The 26,288-nt window shown below is 37.4% G+C and overlaps 1 protein-coding gene and 1 pseudogene across 3 annotated transcripts in view; one reads left to right on the top strand and one right to left on the bottom strand.

Annotated features, from left to right (window-relative positions):
• Positions 1-26,288, top strand: part of NCK1 (NCK adaptor protein 1) — an 86,253-nt gene that overhangs the window by 40,650 nt on the left and 19,315 nt on the right. For all 3 annotated transcript variants that reach the window (XM_047875864.1, XM_047875865.1, XM_047875866.1), the window contains exon 2: positions 25,071-25,314. In XM_047875864.1, coding sequence (XP_047731820.1) covers positions 25,089-25,314 — 226 coding nt within the window. In that variant the 5' untranslated portion in view covers positions 25,071-25,088. The remainder of the gene's footprint in view (positions 1-25,070; positions 25,315-26,288) is intronic.
• Positions 3,276-3,787, bottom strand: LOC125175374 (40S ribosomal protein S13-like; annotated as a pseudogene).

A 26,288-nucleotide genomic window follows, 5' to 3' on the forward strand; every position in this document is an offset into this window, starting at 1 on the left:
GAAGGAGGTAAAAAGGACAAGAATTGAGATGCAGGGATTGACTGAATAGGGTTTCATTAATCCAGATAACTAGATTGATAGTGTTACTGTTTACTGAATTATAGAGCACAGAAGCAGAAACTTTATAGGGATAGATGTGAGGTACCTACGGAGTAGATAAGTACTGTACTTTAGAAAGCATTTCACACCTAGTTATTTTTTTTTTAATGTTTATTTATCTTGAGAGAGCATGCATGCAAGCGAGCACAAGCTGGTGAGGAGCGGGGAAAGAGGGAGAGAATCCCAAGCAGGCCCTGTGCTACCAGCACAGAGCCCAGCTTGGGGCTCCATTTTAACGACCATGAGATCATGACCTGAGCAGAAATCAAGAGTCAGATGCTCAACTGACTGAGCCACCCAGGCTCCACCACCCCTAGGAATTTTAAGTGATAGTGTACTGGTTCTCTGTAACTCTCTGGTAGGTCCTATTGCATGCATAAGCCAAAAGATAAAGATATAAGCCAATTTTAATAGTAAGACTTAAGTGGTAAAGCCCTGAAAATATTTTTGAATACAAATTACATAAGCACATGGAGAACATGAGGGAGAATTAGAATTAAGTATAGCAGTTAATGTGAAAATACTCATATTATGATTAATTGCATGTTAAATATGTCCTGAATTTCACGTTACATACAAGTTTTAGTATATGTTAGGAGAATATGGTTCCTAAATGTGATGGTATAATGTAAACCTTATTTGTACTATATAGCATGGGGAAATGATAGTTTCACTGTCCCCTGTGCTGTGTGTATTCTTTTGGAAATATGTACAACTTTGGAAACATGACTTGGAATGACACTTAAAAGAGATTTGGTAATTAAGAGTATATTAAAGAGTAAAGACTAGAATACCAAGGGGCTAAGATGATGAAAACATTGGAAAACACAATACAGATCTGGTTTTATTTAGTCCATATAATTTAAGGAGAAATTTAGTTAATAGTTTTGATATGATCATAGTTTTGATATAACTCAGGAGACTTTTTGATACAATCTGATTCAGTTCTCTTATTTTACCAATAAGAAAATGGAGTTTCAAGGAAGTTAATATGACATTCCTTGACTCATAATTAATGGCAAGGCAGTTTAATGGCAACTCTTGTTTGTTAAGCATGTTTTATTTCTAGGAGCAGTAGAGCAGAGCTGAGACTAGAGCAAGGCAAGCAAGTTGCCTAGGGTACAAAGTTGAAGGAGGCAGTCACTTTCAGGTGCAGATCCTGGACTTGGAAGATCCTTATTTATCAAAGTAGTATTTGAATAGTCCTAGGACACAACTCCCAGCCCTGCAGATTAGGGATAGCCTGAGGAAGCTAGATGGCTCACTGATGGTGGAAGAGAATTAACCCTCAAGACCTAGGCCTTTGTATGTGGTAATCTAACAGTTTGCAAGTACCTGTGGAGTATTACTTCACTTAATGTGAGAGTGGTGTGGGGTTTTCTGTTCTCAGGCCTGGATTGGTTCCTATACTCCTTTTTTCTTTGAATCAGATCTCAGAGGCTGTAGTTTCTTTTGTTCTTTTAATAATTAAAAAAAAATGTTTGTTTATTTTTGGGGCGCCTGGGTGGCTCGGTTGAGCATCCGACTTTGGCTCAGGTCATGATCTTATGGCTCAGGTCATGATCTTATGGCTCATGGGTTCAAGCCGCGTGTCAGGCTCTGTGCTGACAGCTCAGAGCCTGGAGTCTCCAGCCTGCTTCAAATTCTGTGTCTCCCTCTCTCTGTCCCATCCCTGCTTGTGCTCTCTCTCTCTCAAAAATAAATAAACATTTAAAAGAATTTTTTTTTAATGTTTATTTTTGAGAGAGCTAGAGAGTGCAAGTGGGAAGAACAGAGTGGGGGAGAGTGGGGACAGAGGATCTGGAGTAGGTTCTGCGCAGACAGCAGCAAGCCTGACGTGGGGCCCAAACTCCTGAACTGCAAGATCATGACCTGAGCTGAAGTAGATACCTAACCAACATGCGCCCCCCCCCCCCCAAAGCTGTTTTCACCCAAAACCTCTTGGGGGTTCTGTCAACTTGGCTGGTGAGGTAGAAAATCTAGACATACCTCTCATTCCTTTTCTTTTACAGCCCACATAGCCAAATATGGAATCAATTTAGAGATAATAGTGACAAAGATGTAAGAGATTAACCTAAATCTACTTTTATTATCATGACCTTTGTTCTCTAGTTTCTGACTGCCATTTTATTTTTGAGGGTGCAGTCACCTAGTGGAGCTCCATTCCCCTTAGGTAAAGGACAGGTTTGTTTATGAGGGTCTTTCTCCCCAGCACTTAGAGGTTAGAGGCAGTCTAGACTGAATGAAATCCCTACTTCGGTGTCTCAGGAAGATTATTTGTTTTTCGCAGAACCTCCACAGTTGATGGCACAAGTGAGTAGAAAAACCGTTCTCCAAATATTTTTTAAAAAAAAATTTTTTTTAACGTTTATTTATTTTTGAGACAGAGAGAGACAGAGCATGAAAGGGGGGAGGGGCAGAGAGAGAAGGAGACACAGAATCGGAAGCAGGCTCCAGGCTCTGAGCCATCAGCCCAGAGCCTGACGCGGGGCTCGAACTCATGGACTGCAAGATCGTGACCTGAGCTGAAGTTGGACGCTTAACCGACTGTGCCACCCAGGCACCCCCGTTCTCCAAATATTAGTGGCTCCCTTTTTGGCATTAACTTATGGGAAGAGAATAAAACCAGAATGCACGGCTTTTGTCTTAGAACTAGTGGGTATAAAGTTGTTATGCTGCTTCTCTGGATCTGTCTTTTTTATACTGGTACCTAGCTTGCCTCCTTAGGACCATTATACTTTTTGTTCTTAAGGCCTTTGGAGTTAAAGGCAGACCATTTGTTTTTATATTACACTTTAAAATTGGTGGAATCTGGAAACCAGAAGTGAAGACAGGTGGTTTTACTGGCTTAGTCAAAGGTGTATCTAAATGTATATAAACATTCGCAGTACATTAGACCCAGTTTACAAATGCAATTGGCATAGTTTGTGATGCTCATGTGAGCAGAATAAGTTTAATGTAAGTCAGCATTACAGATGAAGTAATATTGGCAAGAAATAGAACTTTTTCCACTAGCTTGTAAGCTCTTTCAGGACAGACTTATCTTTGTAAGCTGGATAGCTCATACTGTGTCTTGCACATAGTAGAGCCTTGAAAAGATAAATAATAGACAGGTGAAAGCTTGGTTAAATCAGGGGTTTGGTTGTTCATAAGATCCACATCGTTTTCAGTGTTAGTTTTTTTTTCTAGTTAGAGAATGATTTTATTGCGTGAGTACATAGTCAAATTTATGCAACCAGGGCAGAGGCTGTGGGTGACTCGTATTTCCAATTGCGGGGAGAGGACTCCTTTGGTCTTATAATATATCAAGCCAACTAGTGAAGACAGCTCTCGATCAGAATCAGTGAGAATTTAACATCCTTTTCTGTTCCTCTCAAGATTCTTTCGAACAGCTTTCTGAATCAAATGGTCGAGATCCTCAGGAACATCAGGAGCAAGTCCTTTGGACTTCAGAATTCTCAAAATTTTATTGCTTGCCACAAAATGTACTTGTGCAACACCATATGAGTCTCTTTCAGGATTACACTGATTTATGAGGGAGTCAGGACCTTCTTGGCCAGTTTGTAGATCTGTTCCTTCACGTCGGCAGACATCAACTTCAGCCAGGTGGGGACGCTGTGGCGATAAGGCAGAGCCAACTGGGACAGGCCCTTTCTGGGAGCATGCATGCGAGCTATGAGGCAGCAATCAGGCAATGAAAGAGTCCAGTGTTAGCCTTCATTAAACCTGGTCCAGAGTGTTTACACGTAACACACACACAGAGTTGTTAAATTTGGGAATGTCTGTACTTGTTATTAGGGTTTTCTTAATCTCCATTTAGTTTATTTTATCCTTGCTTTTGCATTTTTCTTACTTCTGAGTCTTTCTTACAGAGTGTGCTTTTTTTCCTTTAAATTTGACACTCTAGGGATGCCGGTCTGGCTCAGTTGAAAGCATGCATTCTTGATCTTGGGGTTGTGAGTCATGCCCCTCGCTGGGTGTAGAGATTATGTAAACAAACAAACTTCAAAAAACCAAATTTGGGGGCGCCTGGGTGGCGCAGTCGGTTAAGCGTCCGACTTCAGCCAGGTCACGATCTCGCGGCCCGTGAGTTTGAGCCCCGCGTCAGGCTCTGGGCTGATGGCTCAGAGCCTGGAGCCTGTTTACGATTCTGTGTCTCCCTCTCTCTCTGCCCCTCCCCTGTTCATGCTCTGTCTCTCTCTGTCCCAAAAATAAATAAATGTTGAAAAAAAAAAAAAAAACCAAATTTGATACTCTATTTTTTCTTTCAGTTCAGGTGCTCGTTATCGTATATTGGCCCTATTTGTTTGTTTTAACAGAAAAGTAATTTTGGTTTATGAAGTGAAATATCCAGGGATAGATTCTGGGTTGAGGAATAATTAGAATTGGGGGCTCAAAAAATAGAATCTAATCTCTGTGCACCTCTCAGCTTCATTGTCGGGTTCTGTATAGTGACATTTACTCTGCTTTCAGGTTTAAGTCTGTTGGGAAAAGAGAGAGTGCTTTCCCAGTAACCTATGTAGACATCCTAAGAAACTTTCTGAATGAACAACTTGTTTTAAGCCCATTCTTCACTAGTCACAGGAAATAAGGGGATTTAATATTCTGATTAGCTGTGCTTGATTGCATATACTACCCCTGGGTTGGAACTCCACCTAAAGAATGTCAAAATAGAATTGGTGGATGGGGGCAGGGATGGAGAGGATAGGGTCTCAGAAGGAAGCTGAAACACTACTATGAAAAGAAGAGAAAATGGATGCTCATACAGCTTGAATGTCAGCTAGCTAGCTATTCACCATTTTGGTTGACTTAAGTTTGATTTTTAATGGATCAGTGAGGTTTTCTAATTTTTTCTTAATTATCAAAGTAATATATGAACATAGATGAAAATGTCAGACAGTGCTGGGGCACCTGGGTGGCTCAGTCGGTTAAGCATCTGACTTTGGCTCAGGTCATGATCTCTCATTCATGGGTTTGAGTCCCGTGTCAGTCTCTGTGCCGACAGCTCAGAGACTAGATAGAGCCTGCTTTGGATTCTGTGTCTCCCTCTCTCTGCTCCTCCCCCACCTTGCACTTCTCTCTCTCTCTCTCTCTCTCTCTCTCTCTCTCTCTCTCTCTCTCAAATGAGTAAACATTGGGGTGCCTGGGTGGCTCAGTCGGTTAAGTGTCCGACTTCAGCTCAGGTCATGATCTCACAGTTCGTGAGTTCGAGCCCCCCATCGGGTTCTGTGCTGATAGCCAAGAGCCTGGAGTCTGCTTCGGATTCTGTGTCCCCCTCTCTCTCTGCGCCACCCCTGTTTGCACTGTCTCTCACGGTCTTTCAAAAATGAATAAACATTAAAAAATTTTTTTAAATGAATAAATATAAAAAAAATTAAAATGTCAAATAGTGCTAAAAGGCCTAGTAACAAAAATAGCAGACCTTTGCTCTCCTTTTTCTATCCCCTTGCCTCAAGAAGTAATCACTTTAAAATTTTTTGAGCTCTTTTAGAAGCAACAGCGTAAAAAGTTGAAAGTGATGACTTCTTGAGACCAGCAGGAGGAAAAAGGAGGAGAACAAAGGACTGTTAACTTTTGTTAGAGGCCTTATAGTACTATTTGACATTTTAAACTATATTCATTTATTACTTTGATAAATAAAAAACATGTAATTGTTTTATCTCCTGATGGATTAATTTTAGACACCTACTGATTTTCTGTTAAGGTTAATGAGGTTCTTTATTTATTTAGCAATCTCTGTACCCAGCTAGGGCTCGAAATCACAATTTTGAGATCATGAGTCCCATGCTGTACCTACTGAGCCAGCCAGGTGCCCCCATTTATTTTCTTAACCTTTCTTAGCCTTATTGTCTTAGTTAAAATTGTATATTCATATTCGGGATTTTCATCATTATGATTATATAAAACACATACATATTGTTTATAGCTGACCCATCTGCTATGATTAAATTTTACTTCTTGTGTAATTTTTTTAATTTATAAGAAATTTATATGGTTTACATTTAAAATTTTCTTTGTTGTCTTTGAACTTATAGCTAAGCCCTCCCATATTCCAACAGTTCTTTAAATAGCCTAATCTGTCAGATAATTTTACCAGTTTTTTTTCTTTTTTTGGAATCCTCCAATTTGGACTGTTTATTCTAGATCTGCTTCTGATCTTAATTTACTTTTGCTAGCATTTTGGAAATTCCTTTTGCCTTTATTCATTGCTTTTCCTGCTTCCTAGATTCTGTGTCTTCTTTTTTCTTGCTTTACTCCTTTGTTTTGCTGGAACATATTGTCTGGTTGTTTCCTAAGTCAGTGTAAATTGGAATTAAATTTTATGAGAATGGTTGTCTGAAAATGACTGTTATTCTTACACTTAATTTTACTTGGTAGTTTGGCTGTATAGGGGAGTTATGATTTAAAGTGTATAGAATTTCAGTTTTGCAAGATCAAAATTGTTCTTGAGATGGATAGTGGTGATAATTGTGCAACATGATGAACGTACTTAATGCCACTGAACTGGACACTTAAAAATGGTTCAGATGATAAATTTTATGTGTATTGTATCAGTTAGCTAGGGCTGCCCTTCAGAGTATCACAAATTGGTGGCTTAACAGAAGTTTATTGTCTCAAAATTCTGGATGCTAGAGTCTAAGATCAAGTTGTCATCAGGATTGGTTTCTTCTGAGGGCCTCTCTCTGGCTTGTAGATGGTTGTCTTCTCTGTGTCTTCATATGGTCTTTGCATAGTGTGTGTCCTAATCAGCTCTTCTAAAAAAATTTTTTTTTTTACATTTATTCATTTTTGGGAGACAGAGACAGAGCACAAGTGGGGGAGGGGCAGAGTGAGCGAGAGGGAGACACAGAATCCAAAGCGGACTCCAGGCTCCGAGCTGTCAGCACAGAGCCCGACGTGGGGCTGGAACTCACGAACCTTGAGATCATGACCTAAGCCAGAGTCGGATGAACCATGAGACCATGACCTAAGCCAGAGTCGGATGCCCAACCGACTGAGCCACCCAGGTGCCCTGGTAATCAGCTCTTCTTATAATGACACCAGTCCTACTGGATTAGGAGCTACCCTAATGACCTCGTTTTACCTTAATTACCTCTTTAAAGACCTTATCTCCAAATACAGTCACATTCTGAGGTACTAGAGGATAGGATTTCAGCATCTGAATTTTGGAAGGGAAAAAATTCAGCCCATCATATGTATCACAGTTTAAAAAATGCATATTAAAAACATGAGTATAGTTGATTATCAACCCATTTAGGTTTAATTGCCATGTAGTACAATAAGGATTAAATCAGTTAATGTGTTTACATTTGTTGTATTAATTATGCCAGTAAATTCTTCATTATGTTACTTTTTTTCATAATTGGTGATTTATACCACAATTACTTATCATTTAGTGATATTAGCAAGATTATTCCTTTTACTTTAGTGGTAATGTATAATGGTTTCTTCTTTAGATTATATAAAATGTAATATTCTTCAGAGTGTAAAATGGTGATATGTTCTTAAGGTGATCTTGATACAGCTTATAATTCAGAGTAATAAGTAAAATTTTGTGATAGCTGAGGGAGTAGTAAAGCATTAAATAAGTTGTTGAAAAATAGAATTACAGTTGATTATTTTGAGAACATGTTTTGCTTGATATACCTTTCTTTACTCTCAGGCCTTATTAGCTCAGTGTCCTGTTAGTCTGTAAAAACTACTTAGTAAATATTTGTTGAATTAATTTTGGTATGCACAGAACTATTGCCTGTGGTTTTTTTTTTTTGTTGTTGTTTGCTTCTATTGGGGATATGTTCAAAGTGATATTTGCAAAACTAAACAGAATAAGGTGGCATTTTATTTGACCTGTTTAAAAAGAAAAAGTCCTGATTTTTTTTTTTTTAAGAGCCTTTATTTCAGACTAGCCTGTAATCTTTTATTTTCCCCATGATGGGATTCTTACCTGTGTTGTTTCATTGTAAGAGTGTTTAACAATCAAAATTACTTGACAAGATAGCAGGGCTTAAAACATTGAATAGAATAAAATCATTTTATGAATTGCTTTGTCTTTTTGCATTACTTACAGCATATTGAAGTTAGGTATTTGGGGATTTTTTTTTCCCCCTTCATTGTTTACTGAAAGATCTGTAACCCAACCAAACTTCCGGAGTTAGTCACTTGGGTATTGTCACTCTGCTGATTTTTATCAGAAACAGGAAATTGTCAAGTTATGTGTTAAACTATAAGAGAGTCTAAAATTGCATTTGTATTAGCATGAGAGATTTCTTTTTAGAATTGTTTTCTATCACTTGCTAATTCCATACTTCTCAGAATGTAACAATTGCCTTGCCAAAAATGGTCATATTTATCATGGCCTATATACATAGCAAACTGTACTCTTCCTCATAGTTTACATATCACACACAATATGATTGGTAACATGATTTGACAGACTTAGTGTCATTAATATATAAATATACCCAATAAATGTATAAAATATAAAAGTAGGTGGGGGAAGAATATATTTTTAGGTGTTTGGCCTGATGTTATTATTACTATATTTAGATTAGCAATTCTCTAGAGGTTCCTAACATACCTTTTAAAGAGTCTACAAGACCAGACTATTTTCATTATACAGAGATGTTAATTTCCATTTTTACTCTGGAGATTCTAGAGGCTGTATGAATGCAATGATATTTTATAATAAAATGTCAGCATTTGAAGATCTGCAAAACTTAGTGAATGTATATTGCATGATGATACAGAATCATATGTGAATATAAACAAGTCCATTTAAAGTATCAGACTGAGCAGTGAATATTTTCTGCCAAATATTTTAGTTTACATTCAGGAAGATTCACACTTTTTAGAGTGTGGTTGAGATTTGACACAGTTATATAATCACTGCCACAATCTAAATACAGAACAGTTTTTCACCCCCTCATGCTTTTTTTTGTTAATATATTTAAAAATTTTTTTAACATTTATTTTTGAGAGACAGAGACAGAGACCGAACAGGGGAGGGGCAGAGAAAGAGGGAGACACAGAATCTGAAGCAGGCTCCAGGCTCTGAATTGTCAGCACAAAGCCTTGTTCAGTGCGGGGCCTGAACCCAGGAACCGTGAGATCATGACCTGAGCTGAAGTCAGAAGCTTAACCGACTGAGCCACCCAGGCGCCCCACCCCCTCACGCTTTGTAGTCCAGGATGTCATACGTAGCCTTTTGAGTCTGTTTCAAGGACATTGTATATGGTTAATCTATGTTTAACTTTATAAGAAGCTGCCAAACTGTTACCCTTTAGGTGGCTATACTGTTTTGCATCCCCACAAGCGCAATGTGTGAGTTCCCATTGCTCTGCATCCTTATTGACACCTGGTACTGTTGTGTTTCCTCTCCTCTCCTCTCCTCTCCTCTCCTCTCCTCTCCTCTCCTCTCCTCTCCTCTCCTCTTCTCTTCTCTCCTCTCCTCTCCTCTCCTCTCCTCTCCTCTCCTCTCCTCTCCTCTCCTCTCCTCCCCTCCCCTCCCCTCCCCTCCCCTCTCCTCCCCTCTCCTCCCCTCTCCTCCCCTCTCCTCCCCTCTCCTCCCCTCTCCCCTCTCCCCTCTCCCCTCTCCTCCCACCCCCCCTCTCCTTCTGTATGTCCCCTCCTTCCCTTCCCCTCTCTTCCTTTCCTATTACCTCCCTTATCTTTTTAAGCCATTTAATTTGCTGTGTCATGATATCATTTTGTGGTTTTAATTTGCATTTCTGTAATGACTAATGATGCAGAGGATCTTCATATGAGTTTATATGTCATCCTTGTACACTATCCCCTCTTTCCAAAAGTTCACATTATGCCACTTAAAGACCTACATCAGTATGGTAATGACTTTTTGTAAAAGCGAAAATCCTCTTTGGATTTCTTTTGGTTGTCAAAAACAGGTGCTTAGTATGTGAGATATTCTTTAGTAAAAGCAAAATGGTGTGACTTGAACTTTCAGAAAGAAGGGGATACATTGTATGTCATTTTTGCTTGTGAAAGGTTTCATAGGAATGCTGTACTTTCAGGTAGTGGGGGAAACCTCTGTCTTCTTTGGTGAAGTATCTGTTCAAATATTTTCACCATTAAAAATGTTAAATTTTTAAATATTTTTGTCCATGGCTTTTCTGGGCACAGCCTGAGGCACAGTGCTCCTTAAGGAATAACATGCCAATGGCTCTACTGGCCTGGCCTCCATGACTTTGGGCTGGCAGTCTTCCAGCCTGTTGAAACCCAGGTAATGGCCTTCTTTTTTGAGTTGGGGGAGGTGGCCTTAATGATCTCTGAATCACCTTTTGGGTCCTTCTTCCCTTGTCTTGAAGAGTATCTCACATTTGCAGTGGCATATCTGTATGTTGCATCCTATTAAATCTAAGAACACTGACAGTCTTTTTTCATCTTTGTCTCCTTCCAGTTCATATTGGCTATTTCCTGCTGGGGTGGCTGATTGAATCCCATGTTCACACCTTTACAAATCCCTATCAAAGAATCTCTTGCCACACTCTGTAGTGTTCTGTTCTGAATGTGTTTTCTCTCTCTCGCTCGTTCTCTTCTTTTTTTTTTTTTTTTTTTTGGCAGTACAGCAGACTGAGAATTTCTACCTTTTAAATTAACTTCCCTTTTGATTAACAGTTATATCTTTAAGATATTTTTCTTCTCATGTTTTACTGTAAGCACTCAAGTGAAACCAAGCCAGTTTCAACACTTTGCATAGAAATGGCCTCAGTCACATAGCCAGTTTCATCCTCACAAGTTCTACCCTTCCACAAAACACTAGGATGTGAATACAGTTCAGCCAAGCGCCTTACCATCTTCTAACAAAGATCTCCTTTCCTCCAGTTTCCAATAACTTTTACCTTATTTCTGTCTGAGATGTTACAGATTGGCCTTTACTGTTGTTAAAAAAACAAATTCGACTGGGTAAACGTAAAGATCTTACTGACTTTATTTGATGATGCATGAATTGGGCAGCATCTCATCTAGCAGATAGAAAGGAACTCCAAAGAGCTGTACAAAATTAAAGCCTTTTATTGGTAGAGAAAGGCAGGAAAAGGACGTTTCTAGCAAAGAGGCCACCTTCCTGTGGAGGATGGAAAGGTGCTGGGTAGGGTGGAGGATGGAAGGGTACCTCACTGGTGCTGACCAGGTAATTTCAGATCGACTGGTTAAAGGTTACATTTCTGGGAGAGACTGAAACTGCAATTATGCTAGGTATTGAGTCTTAGTTTTCTGACAAGGGGCTTAGTATGAGGGACTCCGTTTTTGGTCTATTGTCTCCCTTTTTTTTTTTTTTTTTTTTTTAATGTTTATTCTTTTTTGAGAGACAGAGAGAGACAGAGCATGAGCTGGGAAGGGGCAGAGGGAGGGAGACACAGAATCCGAAGCAGGCTCTAGGCTCTGAGCTGTCAGCACAGAGCTCGACGCAGGGCTTGAACTCATGAACTGCGAGATCATAACCTGAGCTCAACCAACTGAGCCACCCAGGTGCCCCCATTGTCTCTTTTTTAACACTGTATTTCAGTCAACATTCTGTTCATGACCACTTAGGGATTCTCTTAAAAGGATTGAGGCTTTCCCTACATGTCTCCCACTTCTGAGCCTTCAGAAGAATTTACCCTTAATGGTCTCTTCATGGCAATGTAGAATTTTTCTAGCCTGTACTCCAGTTTCTGTCCATTATCCAGTTTGAAAGCCACTCCCACATCTTTAAGTATTTGTTACAGCTGTACCCTCAATTCTTGGTACCAGTTTCTGTATCATTATGTTTGGGCTGATAATAACAAAATACGGTAGGCCGGGTGGCTTATAAACAGCAGAAACTTACTGCTTGCAGGTCTGGAAGCTGGAAGTCTGAGATCAGGGTGCCAGCATGGTCAGGTGAGTCCCTCCTCCATGTTGTAAGCTTCTTGTATCCTCACATGGTAGAAGGGGTTAGGGAGTTGTATTGGATTTCTTTTATAAAAGTACTAATCCCATTCGTGAGAGCTCTATCCTTAGGGCCTAATCACCTCCCAAAGGCCCTGCTTCATAGTAATTGTCACTTTATGGAGGTTAAGGTTTCAACATTAATTTTGGGGAGACACAAACATTCAGACCATAGCAACAGTATTTCATTATGTTTTTAGTTTTAGGTTTCTTTCATTTATGTTTCATTACATTGGTAATTTGTCTTTTTGGTCATTCTTGCTAGAGAGTTAATCAATTTTGTTGATGTTTTCAGAGAACATCTTTTGGTTTCAATGGTTTTTCTCTAGTTTCTATTACAGTCTCACTGATTTCTGGTCTTTATTATGTCCTTTTGTTTCCTCTGGGTTTAACATGCTCTTTTTCTAGTTTTTTAAGGCAGAAACTTACATTATTGATTTGGGACTTGTTTTCTAACATTTTATTAATGACAATACTATAACTTTCTTTGTAAGTACTTTATTAGCTGCACCAAAAAAATTTTTATATGTTGTGTTTTCAGTTTTATTTAGTTCAAAATATTTACTAATTTCCTTTGAGTTTTCCTCTTTGATAACATGAATTGTTTAGAAGTGTAGTATTTAATTTCCAAATACTTAGAGATTTTCCAGTTATCTTTCTGTCACTGGTTTCTAGTTTAATTCTGTCATGGTCATAGAATGTATGCTGTACAATATCAATTCTTTTTACAATCATTAAGGTTTATTTTAGTGTCCAGAATATGATCTGTCTTGGTGAATATTCCATGTGCCCTTGAAAAGATGTTTATGTTGCTGTTAAGTATAGTGTTATGTAAGTCAGTTAGATTCTCTTTGTTGATGATATTGTTTAAATCTTTTTTTTTTTTTTTTTTTTGCTGCTTTTATACATGTTCTGTGAATTACTGAGAGTAGTTGTAGTTTCCAAGAATAGTGGATTTGTTTACTTCTTTCAGTTTTAATAATTTTTGCTTTATGTATTTTGCAATTCTGTTAAGTATATATATATTTAAAATTGTTGTGTCATTTTGGCGAATTGACCTTTTTCTCATTATCTCTTGTTTCTATATCCAGTAATTTTTCTTGTTCAGAAATCTACTTTGTCAGATATTTATATAGCAGCTTTACCTTTCTTTTGATTCCTGTTTGCATGATCTTTTACTTTTATGCTATCATATTTAAAATGGGGTTCTAATAGTCTTTTATTAATTGAATCTAACTACCTCTCTGTCTTTTAATTAGTGTAAGACCATTTAGTGTAATTACTGATATATTTGTGTTTATTTGTTTACTGTGGAGGTTTTTCTTGTCTTCTTTTGGATTATTTGAATACTTTCTTAGTATCCATTTTATTGTATCTATTGGTTTTTGGTTATATCTTTGTCCAATTTTTTTAGTGATTGCCCTAAAGATTATAATATTCTATGTATACTTGACTTTTCATATTATATCTAGAATTTATATTTTACCACTTCAAATAGAACGTAAGACCTCACTGGGTGATGGGTATTGAGGAGGGCACCCTTTGGGATGAGCACTGGGTGTTGTATGGAAACCAATTTGACAATAAATTTCATATATTGAAAAAAAAATAAAAATAAAAAGCAAAATGTTCCCTGGGGGAAAAAAAAAAAAAAAGACCATAAGACCTTACAACCAAATAGGTCCCGTTGCCCTTCCCACTTTATATAATAATTATCATATGAATTATACATATGAACCCCCATGATGGTATTATAATATTCCTTCTCAAGAGCCATGCATGTTTTAAAGAATTCAGAAGATAAAAAATAATCTTACTATATTCACCCACGTATTTACTTAAAAAAATTTTTTTAATGTTTATTTTTAACAGAGAGAGAGAGAGAGAGAGACAGAGCATGAGTGGGGGAGGGACAGAGAGAGAGAGGGAGACACAGAATCTGAAACAAGCTCCAGGCTCCAAGCTGTCAGCACAGAGCCCAATGTGGGACTTGAACTCACGGACAGCGAGGTCATGATCTGAGCCAAAGACGGATGCTCAACCGACTGAGCCACCCAGGTGCTCCTACTATTTTTTTTTTTTAAGTTTATTTATTTATTTTGAGAGAGCACATGTGAGCAGGGGAGGGGCAGAAAGAGAATCCCACACAGGCTCTGCATTGTCAGCACAGAGCCTGACACAGGGCTGGATCTCATGAACTGTGAGCTCATGCCCTGAGCCGAAATTAATAAGAGTTAGTGCCCAAGCCAACTTCAGGTGCCCCACGAAAGGCCTCTAATTGAGAAACAGCCTCTTCCCCAGTGAAACATTTAGTTTGGTAAATGTGGTTTGTGAATTTACTCCCTGTTTTCACATTATATTCAATTTATATGATTTGAACTAAGCTTGGCTAAAAGAGATCAAGAGAGAAATGGCTGTTAAAATAGTGCAAATGTTTCTACCCATTCTACTCTTAGTTTATGCCTCAGGGTACACATGAGATAGGAAGCATTACTTTGCTTTTTCAGTTGGCCTCAATAGCTATCCCGATGTTTTGTCATATTTAAAGATACATCGTTTTTCCTACTGTCTGGATTCTAAATTCAACTTAACTCTTACCTAACTGAAGAAATGATCTTCAGAGGAAATTTAACTTATTAGTGTTTTTTTTTGTTTGTTTTTGTCTGTTTTCTTTTTTTGTTTTTGTTTTATTTTGCTTTATGTTATAATTATTTAGGTGTTAGTTGTGGTTCTACTATAAAGCAAATTTACTTCATACCCTTATTTCTCTTACATTTCTTTTTCTGTCATACTTTTCCCAATTTTCCTCACCCCTACTTTGTATTTTGGCTGCCAGTTCCTATTAGGTAGTTTTCCATTAGTTTTATCTTTTATAGTACATTAAAAAATAAATAAATAAAGTAGGAGTGCCTGGGTGGCTCAGTTGGTTGAGCCTCCGACTTTGGTTCAGGTCATAATCTCACGGCTTGAGAGTTTGAGCCCCACATCAGGCTTGCTGCTGTCAGCACAGAGCCTGTTTTGGATCCTCTGTCCCCATGTCTCTCTGCCCCTCCCCCGCTTGCACTCTCTCCTTTAAAAATAAATAAAACATGAAAAAATAAAGTAATATGTATTCAAACCACACAGATCTGTGGCGTACGGACTAAGTTTTACCTACCTTACCACTCACTGATTGAGGCTATCACTTTTACAGCTCGCAATATATCCTCCCAGAACTTTTGTTTTTTGTTTATTTTTGAGAGAGAGAGAGGAAGAGAGAGAGCACACAGGCTCATGAGCAGGGGAGGGGCAGAGAGAGGGGACGTAGGATCTGGAACAGGCTCTAAACTGACAGCAGAGAGCCCGATGTAGGGCTCAAATTTACAAACAGCGAGATTCATGACCTGAGCCAAAATGCTCAACTGACTAAGGGCATCCAGGCCTCCCCCTCCCAGAACTTTTTAATGCCTATACAAACATCTGTAATTGGAATTTTTTTCAAAGTAGATTATAATCCTCTTATTTTGGAATTTGCATTTTTACTTAATATTTATTGGCCATTTTACCATACCAGTCTTTATAATTTAGACACTCTTGGTGTGCATTTCTTTTTTTTTTTTTTAAGGTTTTATTTTATTTTATTTTTTTAATTTTTTAAAATGTTTTTATATATTTTTGAGAGAGCATGAGTGGGGGAGGGGCAGAGAGAGAGGGAGACAGAATCTGAAGCAGGCTCCAGACTCAGACCTGTCAACACCACCCCACACGGGGCTCGAACTCAAGGACTGTGAGATCATGACCTGAGCCGAAGTCAGATACCCAACCAACTGAGCCAGCCAGGCTCCCCTAAAGATTTTATCCTTAAGCAATCTCTACACATAACGTGACGCTCAAATTTACAATTCCAGGATCCAGAGTTGCATGCTTTTCTGACTGAGCCAGCCAGGTGCCCCTTGGTGTACATTTCATTCCTTATTTTTCATAGCAGTGAAACAGCAAACATTCTACATAACTTTAAATACTTGCATTATTTTTTCCTGTAGTATGTAGGTTGCTGATTCAAAGAAATGTGCATTTAAAATTTTGACAATTATTGTGAAGTTTTTCTTGAAAACTTTTGTACCTAAAATGTAATAACCAAGTTAAAAAGATACATGACTGGAAAGATTTATGTCAAAGATAAAGGGCAGATATTCCTGCTATACCCAGTTGGTGTTCTAACCACACAGAAGCATATATTCTGTCTTTCCTGTTAGGGTCTGTGTATTAGCGTAATCATAAATGTTCTTAGTAAAACATTCACAGTTTCCTAAAGCAGGTTGAGCTAGCAAATCATCATTTTGGAGATAGTAGATCTGGGCAGTGATCATCAATGGCTGATAAAACCATTAGGTGAAGGTTTGATGGGGAGCTTGATGATAGGTGAATCAGTTTGATATTATGAATCCACCATTCATTTTAAACATCAACCAGATATAGGGTGCCTCCAGTTTTATGCCAATAAGTACACATGAGTATCTCTGAAGTATTCCTACAAAAACAATAATAGAACCTGGGGTGGGTCAGGGGAGTAAAGCCTCTAGATAAAATTACCAATTTATAGGAGATAGGGAAGATAAAGGAACACCATGAGGATGCACCTCAGTCAAATCCACAATGTGGGAAGTGCTCTAGAACAAATGAAGCCAGCTTCTTCAACAAATAAATGGCATGGAAATAGTGGGGAAAGAGAACTGTGTTATATAGATTAAGGAGATTTAAAACATTAACCAAAGTGCAGTATACAGACTTAGTTTAGATCCTGGTTCAAACCAACTATAAAATTTTTTTTTTACTTAAATACACTTAGCAAAACTGAATGAAATGAAAGAATTGTTGGAGGTGCTTTTAAACTTAATAAAGAAGCACTTATATTTTTAACGGCACAAGTTTTAAAAAAATATGTTGATAGCTGAATTTCAATATAGTTTATTGTATTTGCAATCTTCTGTATTTTTATGCATTTAAAACCTTATTCTGAGTAAGAGTAATAGGTTTTACTAGATTTAACTTTCTTTTTGCTATGGGGTGAAGGCCCATGGCAGAAAAGGTAAAAGCCCCTTGATTAGTTGCTAATTTTCATGGGGTATGTGTTATCTCTTAGTACTTATAGGTGAGATCATAGGATTTCCACACTCCCACCAAAAATTGGGGGGATAAATAAACCACAAAGGCAGAATATTGATAATTGAAGTTGGGTGATAGGTGGGGGGTTCGTTATACTATTCCTTACTATGTATGTGTTGAAAATGTCCATAATTAAAAGATACAACCTTTATATCAATTTTTAGTTACAATTCCAGTAAGTAGTAGAAGGCATATTTTGTACATTCGGGGGAGCTTTGAATAAACTTGGGCTATTTTCTGTTACTCTGATAGGTAAAGACTACTGCCTCAATTTTAGTTTTCATTTCTTTATATAAGGACATTCAAGTGGATCTTTTACAGTACTTTTTGACTCCTTTCTTTTCCATAATTGCTTTTTTGTTCTTTGCCAATTAAAAAAAATTGTTTATTTTTGAGAGAGAGAGACAGAGTATGAGTGGTGGAGGAGCAGGGGCAGAGAGAGAGAGGGAAACACAGAATCCAAAGTAGGCTTCAGGCTCTGTGCTGACAGCTCAGAGCCTGACGCAGGGCTCGAACTCACAAACTGTGAGATCATGACCTGAGCTGAAGTCAGATGCTTAACCAACTGAGCCACCCAGGTGCCCCTGTTCTTTGCCAGTTTTTAAACTTAGTTTCTTAACTTTGTTTTTTGATGTTGGTGGTAGGTAGAATAAAGGCTCCTGAAAGATGTACACATTCTAATGTCCAGAACCTGCGAATATGTCACCTTATATAGTTAAAGAGACTTTGCATATGTTAAGGATTTTGAGATGGGGAGATTATTTTGGATTACCTTTATGGGGCCACTGTAAATTATAAAGGTCTTTATGAGAGGGAGGCAGAAAGGTTAAAGTGAGCAAAATAGATGTGAGGATCACACTAAAGATCAGAGTGGTGCAGTCATGAGCCAAGGAATGCAGGCAGCTTCTAGAAGCTGGAAATGGCAAGGAGTAGATTTTCCCCTGCAGCCACCAGAAAGAACACAACTCTGCTGACACTTTGATTTTAGCTCATAAGACCCATTTCATACTTCTGACCTCCAGAGCTGTAAGGTAATTTAAGTCACTAAGTTTATGATAATCTGTTACAGCAGCAGTAGGTACTGTCCTTTGCTGTAAAAAAGTTTAAATTTCGTTTTGTAGTTTCTAATACTGGAATCATGGTAATAAAAGACTTCCTTACATCAGGAGTGTGAAAATATTATTTCTATATTTTTTGTTTTGCTTTTTTATCTCTAATCAATGTATTTTATTTTTAACTTTTAATTTTGAGATAATTATAGATCCATATGCAGTCATAAGAAATCTTACAACTTACTGAGAGATCCAGTGTCTCCTTTACTTAGTTTCTCCCAATGTTGACATCTGGCAAAAGTATAGTACAGTATAACATTCAAGATAGGAATATTTATATAGTCAAGGTACACATTTTCATCACAAGAATCCCTGATGTTGCTCTTTTAAAACCACCCCACTTCCCTCCCAATTCCCATTCCCTTCTTAACCCTAGGCAATCATTAATCTCTTCACCATTGCTATAGATTTGTCATTTCAAGAATATCCTATAAGTGGAGTTACACAGTGTGTAACTTTGGGATTGGTGTTTTTTGGGTTTTGGTTTTTGTTAATTTGGGGGTTTTTTGGTCACTCAGCATAATTCCCTGGAGTTACATTCAGGTTATTGCATATATCAGTTATTTTTTTCCCCTTTTTATTGCTGAATTATATACCATGGTATGGAATGTACCACAGTTTATTTAACCATTCTCTTGTTGAAGGACATCTGAGTGGTTTACCATTTGGGGCTATTACAAATAAAGTTGTTTTGTATTTAGGTAAAAGTTTTTGTGTGAATGTAAGACTTCATTTCTTTGGAATAAATGCCCTGGAGTACAGTTGCTTGGTTGTGTGGTAGTTGCATGTTTTATTTTACAAGAAGCTGCCAAGCTGTTTTTCAGAGCATCTATATCATTTAACATATTCTCATCAGCAGTGTATGAGTGATTCAGTTTCAACATATCTTTATCAACATTTGGTATTGTTACTGTTCTAATTTAGCCATTCTGGTAGGTGTGTGTGACATTTCAATGTGGTTTTAATTTGCATTTTCTTAAGAGCTAATGATGATGAACATCTTTTTATGTCCTTATTTGCCATCTATATATCTTCTTCAGTGAATGTCTCTTCATGTCTTTTGTTCATTTTCTACCTCTATTTTTCTATTATTGAGTTTTTCCTTCTATGGATCTTGCTTGTGGTGTCAAGTCTAAGAACTCTTTGCCTAGCTCTGTATCCTGATATATTTTTCTTAAAATTTCATAGTTTTACATCTAAGGTTGTCATTCATTTTGAGTTAGTGTTTGTATAAAATGTGAGATTAGGTGTTGTACTTTTTTGCCAGGGGTTGGGTGGTGGCTATTAATGTTCTTTTGCTTTAGCAACATTTGTTGAGAAAACCCCATTCCGCAGCCAGTGAATTACTTTTTATACCTGATCAAAATCCAGTTGGGCATATTTGTTATGGGTCTGTTTTTGGGCTCTCTTTTCCATTGTTATACGTGTCTATTTCTTTGCTGATATTATACAACTTGACTATTATATCTATATAATAAGTTTCCCCAAATCATTTTATATTGACTTAAAGAAATGTTTTAGCTTATTATAGTTATTTTGCCCTTCCATCCAAATTATAGAATAATACTGTGTATATAAGCAAAAAAATTTTGCTGGGACTTTGATAAGAATTATGTAAACCTGTGTATCAGTTTGGGGAAAATTAGTGTCCTTACTCTGTGTCTTCCATTTCAAAAACACTTTTAGATTTTCTTTAATTTCTTTCATCTGCATTTTGTAGTTTTCAACATATAGTCTCCTTCATGTTTTATTAGCTTTGTACCGCTTTCATTTTTTCCCATTTTTAGTAATTATAAATGGTATCACATTAAAAAAAATTTTTTTTTAATGTTTATTTATTTTTGAGACAGAGACAGAGCATGAATGGGGCAGGGTCAGAGAGAGAGGGGGAGACAGAATCTGAAGCAGGCTTCAGGCTCTGAGCTGTCAGCACAGAGCCCAACCCGGGGCTCAAACTCACAGACCGTGAGATCATGACCTGAGCCGAAATCTGAAGCTCAACTGACTGAGCCACCCAGGCGCCCCAATGGTATTGCATTTTTAATTTTGGTGTCCATGTGTTCCTTCATAGAATATAGAAATACAGTTGATTTTTGCATGTTGATCTTGTGTCCTGTGACCTTGCTGAATTCACTAGTTAGTACTGGGATGGAGTTTTTTTGTTTTTGTTTTTTTGGGGTTTTTTTGGTAGCTTTCTTAGAATCTGTGTTATCAGTCATGTCCTCTGCAGATAAGGAGAGTTTTATTTCTTCTTTTCTGATCTGTGTGTTGTTTATATCCTTTACTTGCCTTGCTGAACTGGCTAAAACTTGCAACACTTTGTTGAATAAGAGTAGTGAGAGTGGATATCCTTACCTTGTTCTTGATTGTAGGAGGAAGGTATCTGTCTTTAACCATTAAGTATGTTGTTAGCTGTAGGTTTTTTGTAGATCCCATATATCAAGTTGAGGAAGTTCCCTTCTATTTCTGTTTTTCTGAGAACTTTTATCATGGGTATTGAATTTGTCAGATGCTTTTTCTGCATTGAGTAATATGCTCATATGATTTTTCTTGGCTTGTTAATGTGAATTATACTGTTTAATATTTGAATATTGAACCAGCTTTGTATCCCTGGAAAAAACCCTACTGGATCATGGCATATTAATTCTTTTTATATACTGCTGAATTCCACTTGCTTATATATTTTTTAAGGATATTTGCATCTATATTAATGAGGGATATTGGTTGGTCATTTTTTCATACTGTTGTTGTCTAGTTTTGACATCAGGGTAATACCAACTTCAAAGATAAATTGGGAAATATTTCTCCCTCTACTATTTCCTAGAAGAGATAATGTAGAACTGGTGTAAGTTTTTTAAATAATTGGTAGATTTCTTGAGTGAAGTCATCTGGACCTGAAGATTTCTTTTGGGGGGTAAAGTTTTTATATTATGAATTTAATTTCCTGAATAGTTATGGGGCTATTCAAATTATATAGCTCATAATGAGTGTGTTTTGATAATTTGTATTTTTTGAAGAATTGGTCCATTTCCTCTAAGTTGTCAAATTTATGTGTGTGGAGTGTTTATAGAATTCCCTTATTTATTATCCTTTTGATGGGAAGGAATGACTTTGATTAACCCAAATACAGCTTTGAAGCTAGAGTCAGTCCTCCCCAATTGCATGGCTAAAACAATAATAGTGAGGTGACAATTAGAAGGATAATTGAGATATTGTGAGGAAATGAGAAAGTTCTGGGTATACAACCTACAGCGCCATCACACCAAATCTTAAATTTAATAAAATATCATTTGCTGGTTTTATATGATTACTCTTCTAAATAAATTTTAAACTTGGTTTGTCACATTTCAAAATAAATTCCACTGGGACCTACAATTAAATTTCATTAAATTTATAGATTAATTATAAGGGTGTGTGTATGTGTGTGTGTGCGCGCGCGCGTGCGCACATGCAGGTTCCCACAGGGAAGGAATCAGAGTCAGTGCTTAAGTATGCCCCCCCCAAAAAACATCCTCTGCTTTTTATTGCCTCAGAAAATTTATCACTCATTGCTGTATATTTTTGCATCATGTGCTAGTAATTATTTAGACTTGGTTGTAACTTATTTGGAAGTGAAGTAATTTCATACAGAAAAGTTGCAGGAATACAAATTGATTTTTCTGATTTCTCCCTGTTCATTGTTTTTTTAATACTACATCATCCTCTTATTTTAGCATTATTAGTTATTTCACTGCTTTACATACTTGAGTCATTCTTTCCAAAGAATATATGGTAGGTTTTGAGGCCTTGCATTGCCCCCCAAAAAGTATCTACTTTAAAAACACAAAACTATCGGGGCGCCTGGGTGGCGCAGTTGGTTGGGCGTCCAACTTCAGCCAGGTCACGATCTCACGGTCTGTGAGTTCGAGCCCCATGTCAGGCTCTGGGCTGATGGCTCAGAGCCTGGAGCCTGTTTCCGATTCTGTGTTTCCCTCTCTCTCTGCCCCTCCCCCGTTCATGCCCTGTCTCTCTCTGTCCCCAAAAAAATAAATAAACGTTGAAAAAAAAAAAATTAAAAAAAAAAAACACAAAACTATCTACACTTGAATGCTAGTGAATGTTGAATTCTAGATTAAAATGCATTTCTTTGAGAACATTGAACAACTTGCTTCATTGTTGAGAAAGGAGAATGCTATTCAATATCCAAACCCAAAAGCTGAATTTATTTGCTTGCTAAGCCAGAGATAGCTTTTTATATATGATGATCTCTCTGAAGAAAGTAGAGAGCTGAACTAGTAAGTTCAAGAGTGAGTTAGACTTGTAAATTTCCTTTCTTTTTTTCTGAAAGAGTTTGTGTACATTGGAATTACAATTCCTTGTATTTTAATAGAACTTGCCTATAAAACTGTGTGGTTTTAATGAACATCAGGATGTTCATTATGGGAAGGTTTCTTAATGACTAAGATTGAATGCTAGTACCTTTTTAGTTTTTATTTTTCTATAAATTTGCACAGTTTAGTTTTCAGATTTATTAATAAAGTTGCTTATAGTATTGCCAGGTGTTTTGAATGTCTGAAGCATCCATAATTAGGACTCCCTTTTTATTCTTGGTATTTGGGTATGTTTTTCCTTTATTCATTTATCAGTCTTGCCAAACTATGTCCATTTTTAGTCATGGCAAAGAACTACCTTTGTATTCTATTGAGCCTTTCTCCTATATCATTGTTTTCTGTTTCATTAAATTCTACTTTTATTTGTATTACTTCATTTTTTCTACTTTATATTTTACTTTTCTAACTGCTTAAGACAGATGCTCAGTTCATTAATTTAAAGTTTTCCAGGGGCGCCTGGGTGGCGCAGTCGGTTAAGCGTCCGACTTCAGCCAGGTCACGATCTCACAGTCCGTGAGTTCGAGCCCCGCGTCAGGCTCTGGGCTGATGGCTCGGAGCCTGGAGCCTGTTTCCGATTCTGTGTCTCCCTCTCTCTCTGCCCCTCCCCCGTTCATGCTCTGTCTCTCTCTGTCCCAAAAATAAATAAAAAACGTTGAAAAAAAAAATTTAAAGTTTTCTGATTTTTCTGATGTAACTATTTACAACTAGGATTTCTCTATATATAGTCCTTTTGCTGCATCCCACAGATTGGCTATATAGTCTTTTTATTACTTTCCTTCTCTAAATATTTTCACAATTCTATTATAATTTCTTCTTTGACTCATAAAGTTTTAGAAGTTTCCAAACAGGTTTTTATTTTTTTTTTATTTTTTATTTTTTTAGCTTTATTTATTTATTTTATTTTTTTCAATATATGAAATTTATTGTCAAATTGGTTTCCATACAACACCCAGTGCTCATCCCAAAAGGTGCCCTCCTCAATACCCATCACCCACCCTCCCCACCCTCCCACCCCCCATCAACCCTCAGTTTGTTCTCAGTTTTTAACAGTCTCTTATGCTTTGGCTCTCTCCGACTCTAACTTCTTTTTTTTTTTTTTTTCCTTCCCCTCCCCCATGGGTTTCTGTTAAGTTTCTCAGGATCCACATAAGAGTGAAACCATATGGTATCTGTCTTTCTCTGTATGGCTTATTTCACTTAGCATCACACTCTCCAGTTCCATCCACGTTGCTACAAAAGGCCATATTTCATTCTTTCTCATTGCCACGTAGTATTCCATTGTGTATATAAACCACAATTTCTTTATCCATTCATCAGTTGATGGACATTTAGGCTCTTTCCACAATTTGGCTATTGTTGAGAGTGCTGCTGTAAACATTGGGGTACAAGTGCCCCTATGCATCAGTACTCCTGTATCCCTTGGGTAAATTCCTAGCAGTGCTATTGCTGGGTCATAGGGTAGGTCTATTTTTAATTTTCTGAGGAACCTCCACACTGCTTTCCAGAGCGGCTGCACCAATTTGCATTCCCACCAACAGTGCAAGAGGGTTCCCGCCAAACAGGAGGTTTTTAAAAAGCTCTTTTTGTTATGGTTGTCAGAGAATATGGTTGTAGGATACCAAGTACTTGAAAGTTACTGGGACTTTCTCTATTGCCTAACATTTGATCAATTTGTATGTTTATTCCATTTGTATTATCTTTGGAAGTAATATATGTGTATGTTTATTAGATCAGATTAATGGTTTTGCTGTCAGTTCTTTTTTTTTTTTAAGTTTATTTTGAGAGAGAGAGAGACAGTGCACATGTGCAAGCAGGGAAGAGGCAGAGGGAGAGAGAGAATAGGAAGCAGGCCCTGCGCTATCAAGCATGGATCCCCTCATGGGGCTCCATCCCGCAAGCTGTGAGATTGTGACCTGAGCTGAAATCAAGAGCTGGTGCTTAACCACTGAGCCACCCAGCCACCCCTTGATGTCAGTTCTTACCTAGCCTTACTAATTTTTTTTGTCTCCTTGATTTATACTGAGATAAGTATGTTAAAAATTGTCCTCTGTGATAATGGAGTTGTCTACTTTTCCTGTGGTTCTATCAATCTATTTTGGAACTATGTTAATAGGTACATATAAGTTTAGCTGTTAAATATATTTCATAACATCTTGTATTATGTATTGAACTAGTTTTTGTAGTGAACTTCTTTATTACTGGTAATGGTTTGCCTTAAAGTCCTTTTGTGTGTTATTAATATAGCTACACTAGTTTTGTTTTGATTAGTATTAGTATTGCCTGTTTTTTTTGTGTTTTTTCGTATTTTTCCTTTAATCCTTTCAGGGCTCTTAGGGTTTTGGTGTATCTCATTTGAAAAGCATGTATACTACTACTAATTAATTAAACCTCATAAAAAATGTTTTCTATGTGGTTACAGTGCTGAAGCTGCTGAAAGATGGCAGAAGAAGTGGTGGTAATAGCCAAATTTGATTATGTGGCCCAACAAGAACAAGAGCTGGACATTAAGAAGAATGAGAGATTATGGCTTCTGGATGACTCTAAATCCTGGTGGCGAGTTCGAAACTCCATGAATAAAACTGGTTTTGTGCCTTCTAACTATGTGGAAAGGAAAAACAGTGCTCGGAAAGCATCTATTGTAAAAAACCTAAAGGATACCTTAGGTAAGTTATTTTGTATTAAAACACCAACAATACTTTTTTTTTTTTTAATAGTTTCTTTTAATTTGTATTTATTTTTGAGAGAGAGACAAGAGCATGAACGGGGGAGGGACAGAGAGAGAGGGAGACACAGAATCTGAAGCAGACTCCAGGCTCCGAGCTGTCAGCACAGAGCCCAACGCGAGGCTTGAACTCACAAACCATGAGCGAGATCATGACATGAGCCTAAGTCAGATGCTTAACTGACTGAGCCACCCAGGCACCCCAACAATACTTTCTTTTAAATGGATGCTAGAGCTTGGTTTTTTGTACAGAATTTTGGCAGCATTGGGCAGAATTGACTAGAGAAGACCAGGACTAGAATTTCAGGTAGGCCAGGTAAGTTTGGCTTGTCGCAGGTATTCAAGTCAGAAGACTGTTAAAGGTCATAAGTGTTAGTGGGTATTTTCTATAAATCTAGCTGATGTTCAAGGGCCAAACCAGAGTGGTGCTAAATAGCAGAACTGACTTCTAGCAGAACTGACTTCTAGCCTGTACTCCTTGAACCATGAGTGCCTGTTGGAGTGTAAGTAGATTCTGCATTTAAGTGAGACAAGGATAAATGAGGGAGATTTAGAATTGCTTCCATGGCGTTAAGGCAACTTATTTAACTTGGCATATTGCTGTATTTTAACCTTTAATAGCTTACATTTTGAATTTTGCTCTCAAAAACAAACCATCATTTTATTCTTCCATTTGATGAGAGTTTTAAATTGTGAATCATTACTGTAGATTAGCATATACCAAACTGATGTCTTTCCTATTTTGTTTTTCTTTTTTGCCTCTAACTGTAGTTTGTTTTTACTAGCCCTCCATTAGGACCAGAGATAATGGAACCCATTTCACACTGGGCTTGGCTGAGCTGATAGGAAGGAAATATGCACAGATGAGGACTGGCCTCTTTTTTCTTTTAATTTAAACTCTCCTTGGCTGACAGG

Source organism: Prionailurus viverrinus, chromosome C2 (genome assembly GCF_022837055.1).
Source record: "Prionailurus viverrinus isolate Anna chromosome C2, UM_Priviv_1.0, whole genome shotgun sequence".
Classification (NCBI taxonomy): Eukaryota; Metazoa; Chordata; class Mammalia; order Carnivora; family Felidae; genus Prionailurus; species Prionailurus viverrinus.